Raw genomic sequence first — 13,144 nt, forward strand, 5'->3', positions numbered from 1 at the left:
GGGCATATTATCCTACTCCAGTGCTTTTCATTTTCATAACATTAGCCACATGTTTGATATGTTCTTTTTTGACCAATCAAGTGGTATGCCCCTACATGGACTTAGTCACTTGGTTTATATATAACCATTTCTAAAAAATCCAATAAAACAGATTTACATTGTATAAAAAAAAGATGCGTGGCCAAAAATAACAAAATAGATAGAAGCAGAGTATTGGTTTACTGAACACGAGCCTCTTTGACTTTGTTTTTCCACTTTAATGAAAGGTGCTCTTTAATATAAAATATAGCTCATGGGATTTGAAACCATTCAACATTTTTATCATACAAAAAGGAAATAGGCCTTGGATGGATATAAAACTTACATATATGAGACAGCTAACAAAGTGGATAGTTAACAAAATGGAGTCAGTTGTGGAGAAAGTTGAGTCAAAACAACATGCTGTAAAGAAAACAGGATAAAACACACACAATGATCTAATAAAATGAAAAAAAAAAGGTTAATAGCAATACATAGACAATAGCTTGAGGACTATGGACCACTATGTACATCAGTCAATGAATGCATTCAGCAATAGATGATAGTTATACAGTATGTTTCAAAAATGCTGATGTTACAGTATGTTTACCAGGCACCTGCACTCATTCTACTTCTAGGGATGCTGGGGCGGGGGGATGTGGCGGGATTAAGAAAAATTACTGAAAATACAAATTAACTTTTCAATATTTTAGGAGAAATTAAACTGATTTGAACATAATCTGTGCCAACCTGCCTGGGTCATAAAAAGCATTTGAGAGAACAAGATCTGCTCTTATGACATAAAGAGATTTTCATGAACACAAGATCTCTCACTGTTATGGCACCCTGTGGTCCAGGCTTATACTGGGTTCTGTATTTATAAATACAAAAATCACTTGACATACATCATTTATAAACTGATGGTGAGCAATAGGGAATTAGCTAAAGAAATTGCAGTCCATCCATTCAGCATTTTTTTGCAGCTTTAGTATCCTGAGGTTATCTGTTACAGAGACACACAAAGTCCAGTTGTCCACAGCAAAGCAACATAAATTCTGGCTCCAAATGACAGTCTTTATGTCTGAGCTCTTCAAAGCACACCTGTAATCGAATGTAATGTAAACTACAGTATGTGAACAGTCTTGCCAGAATTGGTAAATAAAGCATCAGAATAGGGCTTGAAAACGTTTCTTCTTAGTGGCACTGACATGAGCAAATTTCTAGGCAATTGGTCAAGTTATTTTTTTCTTAAGGGAACGTTTAACGTCTGATTCAACTTTTCAGCAAAGACAACAGCATCATACGGTATATTTTCCCACTTTCTTCCTGTATAAGAAAAACACTACTTGATAAGAGAAAATGTAAGTACCTTCATCCTATTATATAGAAAAATTGGATATTGTGAAGGCAATATGGACTTTTGTGGTACGATATAAATTTCAATGTCAATTTACAAAAATATAAATTTTTAATACATTTTTAATTTATATTTTTGTAAATTGACTTTGTAATTTAAATCGTACCACAAAAGTCCATATTGCGTCCACAATATCCCATTTTTTTATTCGTCTTCCTGTATACCTCCATATTGTAAGAACAACGCTGTAAGTGACACCAAACTTTTCCACAACTTAAGACATTACAGCTTCCATAAGCATAAAGGGAGGGGCTAAATGTGATATTAAAGGCTTTTTTTCTTGTTAAAAAAAAACTAAATTTACCTGCTCTTTGCAACTATATTGCACAGAAAGTTCCCCTACCTTCTCTTTTGGCAGTCTTCACTGGCGCTGTCCATTTCATCCTTCCCTGGGTGCTTCCAAGCTGGGGTGTGTGCATACATATACACACACACACACACACACACACACACACACACACACACACACACAGTGGCAGTAAGCCATGCCCCTGCTCCCTCCTCACAGGAGTTTGACTGACAGCAGCTGGAGACTGTGGATCCTGCTGTCCTCAGTATCACTCATAAAAGCAGGAAGTGAGAGGAGTGGTGCTGCAGCTGAGACAGTCCTGTAGCAGTGACCGGTGTTAGGTAAGTGTTTAGGGATTGGGTATGGTGGGAAAAAGTAGTGGGGCCTTTTTTTTCTACCTTAATGCAGAGAATGCATTAAGGTAAAAAAGAAAAAAAACTTTTACCTTTAGAACCACTTTAATGCTAAGATGTGTAATTTGATTTATGTCAGTGGGAGGACGTTAACCAGTATACAATGGAGGGCTTCCAAACAATCCCAGAATCTTCATATTTCAAAAACCATGAGCAATGCCTACTTGCCTTCTCATTTTCTCCTTTTCGTACTCTTTAGTCCCATTCTTTTATAAATATATAATGTTATCAAGAGCTTATGAGAACATTTGAAGGTAGTATAGCATATTGCCTTGAATTTTGACATACAGTTGACTTTTTGTTCAATATTTATTTTAATTTCCCCTAAAATGATTGGCTATTCCTTTAGCCTAAAATGACAGCATATACAACATATAAATCACTCTGCACAGCAAAGTAATGTATTGTTGCCTGACTGTTATGCTGACCCTCTGGCTTTGGTTCTTTCTAAGACACCTGGAACAAGTATGCATGTCAGGAAAGTCAGAGTAATGCCGCGTACACACGATCGTTTTTCAGCATGTCAAACTTCATCATTAAAACGATGTTGCCTACACACCATCGTTTTAAAAAAAATGCATTAGCAAAGCGTGGTGACGTACAACACGTACGACGGCACTATAAAGGGGAAGTTCCATTCGCCTTTGGGCTGCTTTAGCTGATTCCGTGTTAGTAAAAGAAAACTCGCACTTTTCTGTCTGTTACAGCGTGATGAATGTGCTTACTCCATTATGAGCGGTAGTTTTACCAGAACGAGCGCTCCCATCTCATAACTTGCTTCTGAGCATGCGCAGGTTTTTTACGTCATTTTAGCCCCCACACGATCATTTTTTACAACCCGAAAAACGACATAGTTTAAAACGACGTTAAAAAATGCAGCATGTTCGAATTTTTTTTTTGTCGTTTTTCAGAACCTGAAAAATTATGTGAAGCCCACACACAATCATTTTAAATGACGTTTTTGAAAAACTACGTTTTTTTTCATGCCAAAAAATGATCGTGTGTACGTGCAACCTTATTTCTCAAGAATTGGTGTGCATGCTGCTGATACTCTGCATTCACAAAGATAATTTAGAAAGAAAATGTCAGCTTTGTGTCAATCTGTAAGGTTCCCATGGAGGCTGACCTATCTCAAACTGTATATACCCCCCTCAACGAAAACACATATATTGGAGTATACCAATGATTAGGTGAATGCATTTTTTTCATCCTTTTGTTCACCTGGTAAACTTGAAAATAACATCCTGGGGTGGATAAGATTACTTGTTCCCCAGAATGTTTGGAGGGAGCCATTCTTACACTGCATTTCTGGCAAGATGAACAATGATTTTCTGTGTACGGTACAATGAAAACGTATATAGCCTAAAAAATTAAAATTAATACTGCCACCACATCTAAGGAATAGTAAGCTGTGATAATTAAAGAAAAAAAAGGTCTTTGGCTTAGATATCCTTTAAGCTTTGAGCTGACACTAGGTTTGGACTGCTGGATGAGAGCAAAACTGTTATTTAACATAGCCTTTGGTTTTCTTGATATCTGTTATTAACATTGACCTCCGGCAGGAGGCAGACTCTCAGCCTTGTCTTACTCTCTTACTTGTCTGCTCTGACAAGGAGTGAATATAAGCAAATAATACAAATCAAGTAATTTCTGAGAGGTAAAACTGCACTAATATAACAAATCAGGAGTGGACATTGATATTGTTACAAAGGCCTATTGGTGAATGGCTGCCTTTATTACTGCCCTGGTATGTATTTTATATACTCACATTCATATAAAGCATACATGGTGATATGCCTGCTGGTCATATGGAGTTTTTTACAGACCACTAATGTTCTCCTGAGATTTTGTGCCTGGCTATATAAAACAATGTGCAGAAATACCATAGATGTCCTTTGATTTAACATTGTCCATTTAGCTTATACTGCACATAGTTGTCCCATGTTTTATAGAAAACTGCATTTCTTATTCTTAACAAAATGTAACAATGGAATATAGAAATAGTTCTATATATAAATAAGCAGTTGTTTAACAGGAATAATTATGTTCTCCTATAAGGAGAGTATAGAGTCATTATATTGTACATTATTGAGTCTTTAGAGACTGCATTTCAAAATCCTCCAATATTATAAGAAAAGAGGCCAAGCTGGATGGAAATAATAAAAAAAAATGTACAAAAGCCCAATATGGAAGAAAGCACACTAGCTTCATTGGTAGTTTAAAATAATAGTAGCAAAATGGTTCCAGTAAAGACAATGCTTATCTGGACAGGTAAAGGCAATTTGATCACAGTTGTTTTCCATCCCCGTCTGAAAAAGAGTTGTGGGTGGATATGTTAATGTTTTCCGAAACATTCATATTTTTAGTTTTTCCCTCGTACAAAGATGCAGGTAGGTGTGATAAGTTGAGACATTATCCAGTTAAGCTTCTCTGTATATCATGTCGTCTTAACAACAGTTTCGCCAGAAGACATTTTACGGAGAAAGCCAAGTTTAAGATTGGAATGCTGGACATTGGGATCCTCATTCCATACCAGTGATGTGGACAAACTCTTCCGGTCATTCCTAAATATGGATCTCCTGCGCTGTCTATGTAGCAGCTGTTTAAGTTTCTCTTTGAAGAAGCTTGTAGTTAATGTGTAAAGGATGGGGTTCAGCGCACTGTTAATCGGCAAAATGAATATCACGATCCAAGAGGTTACAGTGCCTGCAATTACAAGAAAATAAACACAGATTGAAGCTATAGCGCGAATAATGCATGTTACAGAACATTAAGATGTGCTTGACATATAACAATGTCCATATAACCATATTCCCATATTGTCACAATGGCTGGATAAAGGGATAATCCAATTTAGATAAAGTATATTTTGTATAGCCTTCATAATTTTTTTTTACTATAATGTGCACCATCTGTTTTCCTGATTTGCCTGGTGCTTTCTAAATAGTTATGACAACAAAAAACATTTATCATAGAATTGTTTGTTTCTTTTGTAAGATTTAGTGTATGTAATATAATTTTCCATCGTTTACAGCCTGTTTGTGCAGGAATTAAAAATGAGATTGTAAAAAAAAAAAATATTTTATTAAATTACTGAAGCAGCTTAAAATGCTTAAACAAAATTAAATAAAAAAATGCAACTTGTAAAAAGATCTCATACAATAGTATTGAAAAGGCTAGAGGGTGGAACCACAGGGCATAGTGAGAGTTGCAGGCTGGTACACCCAGAACTTTTAAAGGGGTTTTAAAGGTTTGTTTTTTATTTTCTAAATAGGTTGCTTTAAGCTAGTGCATTGTTGGTCCACTTACCTTTTCCTTCAATTTCCCTTCTGTTAGCTAGATTCAGAAAGAGTTAAAATGACGTCGTATCTTAGCTGTCTATTTAGGCCGGCCGCTAGGGGCGTGAATGATGATTTACGCCTAGAATGCGTAAATCAGCGAGATACGCCTATTCACGAACGTACGCTTGCCCGTCGCAGTAAAGATACGCCGTTTACGTAAGGCGTTTTCAGGCGTAAAGTTATTCCACCAAAAAGCTGGCCTAGCCAATGTTAAGTATGGACGTCGGTCGCGCGTCGAATTTTGAAAATTTTACGTCGTTTGCGTAAGTCGTCCGTGAATGGGGCTGGACGTAATTTACGTTCACGTCGAAACCAATAAGTCCTTGCGGCGTAATTTGGAGTATGCGCACTGGTATACGTCCGTTCGTTCAAAACGTCATTTACGTGGGGTCATGGTTTATTTACATAAAACACGCCCACCTCTTCACAATTTGAATTAGGCGCGCTTACGCTGGCCCATTTACGCTACGCTGCCGTAACTTAGGAGGCAAGTGCTTTGTGAATACAGCACTTGCCTCTCTGACTTACAGCGGCGTAGCGTATATGCTATATGCTACGCCTGCACAAAGTTAAGCCAATCTTTCTGAATCTGGCTATAAATTTTTTTTTCTTTGTCTGAATTTCTTACTTCCTGTTTCTCCTCAGTAAGCTTGCCACCATTATCCGAGCGGTGTTTAGTCAGCCAGAACAGCTGACTGAACAGCTTACTAAGGAGGAACAGGAAGTGAGAAATTCAGACAAAGAAAACAAAGAAAAAAAAACATTTAGAAGGGAAATGGAAGGAAAAGGTAAGCGAACCAACAATGCACTAGCTTAAAGGAACCTAGTTCGAAAATAGAGAGAACAAGAGTCTGACATTACTGGAAGCAGGGCTGGTAAGCATTATTGTTGTGCTTTTTTCCTAATAAAAAGTACACTTTAAAGCTGAACTGCAGACAAACAGCTAAATGCAGTTTGCAACTGTTTACATTCCAAAAATGTTGTCATTTTGTGAAGCCAGCTTTGTGATGCAGTCATCCTTACCAGACAACATACGTTATTTAGGTCATTGGGCTTCACTGTGGCAGCACACTTTGGTCAGAAACACACTCTCATTCTTCTGATTTGACAATAAAGCAGCAGTGGTAGGACACAGCAGAGTGAATTGGTCATACCTCACCTAATTCTTATATTTAACAGATAATACAAGCAAAGAGACTTAACTGACTCCAAGTTCTCAGAGCCAACTTTCTAAAAAGCCAACATAGGCCATGGCTTAGGATGGCAGGGCACATATTAACCCCTCATTATGTTAAGGATACAACACATAGTAATATATTCCTGTAAAAAAAGGTTCCAGATTGTTGCCATGCCTTCCAGTCTATCAAACCAGGCAGACCCACTACACTGCATAATTATTGGCAAATCTAAAGGAAATTAAATACAGTGCCTTAAAAAAGGATTCATTCCCCTTGAAATTTTCCACATTTTGTCATGCTACAACCAAAAGTGTAAATGTATTTTATTGGAATTGTATGGGATAGATAATACATAATAGTGAAGTGGAAGGAAAATTATAAATGTTTTTTAACATTTTTTACATAAAAAAAAGCATTTGTACTCAGCCCCCTGAGCCAATACTTTGTAGAACCGCTTTTCACTGCAATTACAGCTGCAAGTCTTTTTGGGGATGTCTCTACCAGCTTTGCACATCTAGCCCATTCTTCTTTGCAAAATGGCTCATGCTCTGTCAGACTGGATGGAGAGCGTCTGTGAACAGCAAATTTCATGTCTCAATTGGATTTAGGTCTAGACTCTGACTGGGCCATTCTAAAGCCACGTACACACGATCAGTTTTCTCATCGAGAAAACTGTCATGTTTTCTCTTGGACGAGAAAACCAGCCATGTGTAGGCTCTCCAGCAGTTTTCCAGATCAGAAAACCGCAGAAAATCATGGCGAAAAAATTTAGAACATGTTTCAATTTTTCTCGGCGCGAATCGCACCGTTTTTTCCTCAGCAAGTTTCCCATAGGGAAACACTGCAGTGGAGCCTACACACAGCTGGTTTTCTCGACCAAGAGAAAACATGACGGGAAAACCGGCCGTGTGTACATGGGGGGAAAAGGGACCAAGCCGGTCCTCGGTTTTCATGTCGGGTTTCCCAATCGTGTGTACGCGGCATAACACATGAATATGCTTTGATCTAAACCATTCCATTGTAGCTCTGGCTGTATGTTTAGGGTCGTTTGTCCTGCTGGATGGTAAACCTCTGCCACAGTCTCAAGTCTTTTGCAGACTCTAACATGTTTTCTTCTAAGATTGCCCTGTATTTGGCTCCATCCACCTTCCCATTAACTCTGACCAGCTTCCCTGTCCCTGCTGAAGAAAAGCATCCCCACAACATGATGCTGCCACCACCATTTTTCACGGTGGGGATGGTGTGTTCAGGTTGAAGTGCAGTGTTAGTTTTCCGCCACACATAGCGTTTTGCTTTTAGGCCAAAAAGTTCAATTTTGGTCTCCTCTGACCAGAGCACCTTCTTCCACATGTTTGCGGTGTCTCCCACATGGCTTCTCACAAACTGCAAACAGGACTTCTTATGGCTTTCTTTTCACAATGGCTTTCTTCTTGCCACTTTTCATAAAGGCCAGATTTGTGGAGTGCACGACTAAGGCTGCATTCACACCTGAGCGTTTTGTCGCCTGAAGCGCAACGCTCAAACGCTAGAGGGGAAAAAATACATTATTCCCTATGGAGATGGTTCACATCTCCACTCCAAAACGCCTGACGCCGAACGCCTGAAGCTCAAACAAGTTCCGGACCCTTTTTTGTTGCGCGAATCGGGCGGTTTGGGCGTTTTTGAGCGTTTCTATTTCCCATAGAAAGTAATGGAAACGCTCGATTCAAGCGACTAGCGCAACAACAAGCATTTGCTACGGGCGTTTTGTCGCTTTAATCAATAGAACATTTCACCCAGGCAGAAGATAAAAAGAATCTACAAACATAGCAACAAGTGATGAAAAGATGATAATTTTTCCTATTGGCTAAAATAAAAAACGTTGAAGTACAAAAACGTCGGACTACGCTGTATGCAAACGCGCAAATAAGCATGAATACGCGCGACAAAACGCCAGAAAAAAACGACGGAAAAAACGACCGAACAACCTACGCTCAGGTGTGAATGCAGCCTAATAGTTGTCCTGTGGAAAGATCCTCCCACCTGAGCTGTTACCATGGGTCTCTTGGCTGCTTCTCTGATTAATGCTCTCCTTGCCCAGCTTGTCAGTTTAGATGGACGGCCATGTCTTGGTAGGTTTGCAGATGTGCCATATGTTTCAATTTTCGAATGATGGATTGAACAGTTCTCTGTGAGATGTTCAAAGCTTAGGAGATTTTCGTATAACTTAACCCTACTTTAAACTTCTCCACAACTTTTTTCCCTGACCTGTCTGGTGTGTTCCTTGGCCTTCATAATGCTGTTTGTTCACTAAGGGTCTCTAACAAACCTCTGAGGGCTTCACAGAACAGCCATAGTTATAACAAGATTAAATTACATACAGGTGGACTCCATTTACAAATTTGGTGACTTCTGAAGTCAATTGGTTCCACTAGATTTTAGTTGGGGGTATCAGAGTAAAGGGGACTGAATACAAATGCGCACCACACTTTTCAGACATTTATTTGTAAAAAAAAAAAATTAAGCCATTTATCAATTTTCTTCCACTTCACAATTATGTGCCACTTTGTGTTGGTCTATCACATAAAATCCCAATAAAATACATTTATGTTTTTGGTTGTAATATGAAAAAATATGGAACATTTTAAGGGGTATGAATACGTTTTCAAGGCACTGAAGTCAAGTTATAGAGTGTGTGGTTAGCTTAAGGTATTCACTAAAGTGGTTGTAAATGTTTGATTAAAAAAATAAAATAAATTACAAACATGTTATAATTATCTCGCTGTGCCTCTAGGGGGAATGGGCTTCTTCCAGGCATATCTTCCCTTACTTTACCCATTGCTATTTATGTTCCAACATGGAGATTTCATAGATTAGAGTTAGGACTGCACTATACAGAGGGTCGTTAATGAAGCAGTGCAGATTTGACATTTTACAAATATTATGCAACTAAAAGCTCTGATTTTAACTCCAATTTAAGACTGTAGCATTTGATTTTCTTTTTACTGCTAACTGGTAGGAGTATTGGAAAATTATTTTTGTTTTGTAAAGTCCTGTGTGCAAAGTCCTGCCATGTTCTTGTTCTAAAATCTAATTGAAATGCCTTTTTCTTATTCTTTGTGTTTTTTTTTTTAGCATTGCACGTGAGCCACATTAGCTTTCTGAACATATTGGAATATATTTAGCAGTGTGTTTGCGTACAGTCGATTTGAAACATTCCCATTTCTGTTCTCGTTCCTTAGCTAAAAATATTATCTCTCAGTCCAAGTCTTGGAGAGCAGCCCTAAGCATTGGAAAATTAAGAGTTTTTACAACTTCAATTAAATCGAAATCATATCATAATATAGTTACTGCTACACAGATTTACTTTTATTTGAACATTTGTGATAAGCTCCTTATTGTTTGAGATTAACAGGTCCAGAGAGCATTATTTCTAGGGCATCTATAAACTGTACCATAAAATTGTCTTGTAATATGTTTATATATTTTTGCTCTTTTACTATTCCATCTCTTGCAAGAACTAAACACTTTATTGGCAATTCCTAACTGCTTAGCTTTAGTTATAATACAAACACCGTTTTTCTGTGGGCTGTTAAGCCGTTTAAATGTAAGAGCTATATTTGAGATTTTGTCAGGAGGATGAGGTCATTAACCCAACTGAAGAGCAGGCCCATTTTCTTTCAGTGCCTTCAAGCTGCCAGAGATTGATACAGGAAAATTATCCAAGATGATTAACCCATCAGTGTGTTAGTTATATAGATATCTGGTACAGGCTCAGAAACAAGGTGTCCCTGGAGAACCCAAATTTAACAGTGGTCAGAATAGTTTTTTTCTTAATTGTCCTGTAGATACAGATATGAGATGGAGTGGCACAGAATACCGCCATCATTCAAATTATCTGTGAATTGAAATACCCAAACAAGACCTGTAAGCATTTCTGTTAAGTAAAATAACACTTGGTTATATTGCATATACCTGGGATATCGACATGGAACAAGGAAAGAATCTTCAGAAGAAACACCGGAATCCAACACACGGCATCTGAAAACACTATGAAGAAAAATCTGTTGGCAACGGCGACATCCATGTGAATGTGGCTCCTTATTTCTGAGGTCTGCAGAGCTGTCTTCTGTATGGAACAGAACATGCTGACATAGGAGAAGACTATAATAATAAAGGCGACCAGGTTAACACCTATTAGTACGAAGTAAAAAGAAAAAAAATGGCATCAATAAACTGGTCTAGGCTGTTTCATTCCAAGTATATTGCTTATTTTTGATAATATAACAGTTATGCTCTAATCTAACCAATAACTAGTTTATGAAAACAAAAGATAAAGCATTAGAACCTGCATTTGTGTCACACTCTAATAAAACCCTAGTGCTGGGCTTTCCTCTCTGTGTGGGGTAGCCAGCTTCTGGGTTCTGCCAGTGCCACAACTAGTCACAGAGGCGATACTGTGATAAACAGATAGTTGGCACGTGGCTCAGCAATTGAGCAATGTGTCCGCCCCAGTGTCTCAGTGTAACTCTGCTGTATTCTAGTGTTGAGCGGAATACGCCATATTCGATTTCGCGATATATCACGAATATATAGCCGAATATTCGTGAAATATTCGCTAAAATCGAATATTCGTGATATTTTATCAAAAAATTTTTTTTGCAAAATTTCGCTAATGCGAATGCGAAACTGATTGCGAAATTTCGCTAATGCGAATGGGAAATTGATTGCGAAATTTTGAAACATTCAATTTCACCTGCCCTTTGGAAAAAGTGTGGTTTTACGTAATGGACCCTGCAACTAACAAGGTATTAATAAAATAAATACATTATTATATAGATTTGAGGGTTTACTTTGACCAATTTGTATATTGATTAGTTTAATAAATATTGAATAACCATAGATTTGGAAAATACAAGTAAACCGTTTACGTTGAAATCTCTTAAATGTCTTTATGTTAAACAGTTATTATTCTCATTAAAGAGGTGAAATGCAAATGATGATGACACGGGACAAAAGATGGAAAATTCTTTGAAGATGTGATACACTGGAAAAACGCACAGAAACACTCCACTCTCTCCTATGACAACTGTGGTAGGAGAACTCTGATTGGCTCTGATGCAAAAGAAGGGCGGAGAAAGTATTCGCGAATATTCGGAAATCGAATATTTGCGATTGCGAATATTCGGCAACATAAAAGGATCGCCTCAGCTTAGCTACTCGGCCCAGGGTCTCTAATCATACCAGCAATGCTTTTAGACGTCGATGGAGATCACTAGGATGTGATCTGTTTTAAAAATAAAATTGAAAAAAAAGGATTTTTGTACTCACCGTAAAATCCATTTCTCTGAGTTCATAGACGGACACAGCCTTCATTGACCTTAGGGTTATGCTTCTTCCTACCAGGAGATTTAGGCAGAATTCTACAGCACTTAAGGTGTTAAAAACTTTCCTTCATGCCGCTCCTCCCAGGGGGCGTGGCTCCCCCAGGCATAACCCCCACTCTGCTCTAGCAGCTTCAGTTCGTAACAAGCAGTACAAACCAAGGAGGGGTGGGTGCTGTGTCCGTCTATGAACTCAGAGAAATGGATTTTACGGTGAGTACAAAAATCCTTTTTTCTCTTTCGTTCATAGACGGACACAGCCTTCATTGACCTTAGGGACGTCCCCAAGCAGTGTCAAAAAAATTAGAGGGGTGGGAAAATAACACAGCAAAAACAGGTTACACCCCAAACAAAACCGGAGTTACTCAACGGAGGAACTCCAACCGTAAACTGCCGCCTGTAACACCCTGCGGCCGAAGGAGGCATCAGAAGATGCACTCACATGCACCTTTAAGACTTAGAAAAAGTGTGGAACGACGACCAGGTCGCTGCCATACACCCCTGTAACACAGAGGCATGATGTCAGAAAGCCCAAGAGGCCCCGATCGCCCTGGTCGAATGCGCCGTAACCCAAAAGGGAGGCGCCTGCCCCTTCAGGGCATAGGCCTGAAGCACAATCCGTCGGATCCACCCCGGAAAAAGGTGGCCGACGAGACTACCAGGCCCCCTGGTAGAACCAGCCAGCGACACGAACAGTGAGACCGACTTCCGGAACGGAATCGTAGCAGATAAGTACATACGTAGGGCCCGAATCACATCCAGAGGATGTAAAAGTGGCCACCTCCCTCCATTTCAGCCAAGGACATAAGGATGGAAGAACAATGTCCACACCAACGTGAAAAGCCGAAACCACCTTGGGGAGAAAAGACGGCTGCGCCGCAGCACCACCTCATCCTTATGGATGACCAAGCAGGGAGCCATGCAAGACAAGGCCTCCAGTTCAGACAAACACTAGTCTGATCGAGGTAATTGCTACCAGAAAAAATCACAGTGGAAATGCCCACGACGAGCCACGGCCACGTGACAACGCAGACCTTCCTGGGCTAGAACCCAGAGTCAAATGCCTGAAGGGCAGGTACTCTAGCACACCCCGCCTGGTGCATCGCGCTGAGAGGAGCCTGATGA

At 39.1% G+C, this 13,144-nt stretch overlaps 1 protein-coding gene across 1 annotated transcript in view; it reads right to left on the minus strand.

Annotated features, from left to right (window-relative positions):
* Nucleotides 1-3,835: 3,835 nt before the first annotated feature.
* RXFP2 (relaxin family peptide receptor 2) overlaps nucleotides 3,836-13,144 on the minus strand; it is a 216,408-nt gene continuing 207,099 nt past the window's right edge. The window contains exons 16-17 of the mRNA XM_040340452.1: nucleotides 10,611-10,829; nucleotides 3,836-4,843 (exon numbers count right to left, since the gene is read on the minus strand). Coding sequence (XP_040196386.1) covers nucleotides 4,575-4,843; nucleotides 10,611-10,829 — 488 coding nt within the window. The 3' untranslated portion in view covers nucleotides 3,836-4,574. The remainder of the gene's footprint in view (nucleotides 4,844-10,610; nucleotides 10,830-13,144) is intronic.

The sequence above is a fragment of the Rana temporaria genome, chromosome 2 (assembly GCF_905171775.1).
Source record: "Rana temporaria chromosome 2, aRanTem1.1, whole genome shotgun sequence".
NCBI classification, from domain to species: domain Eukaryota; kingdom Metazoa; phylum Chordata; class Amphibia; order Anura; family Ranidae; genus Rana; species Rana temporaria.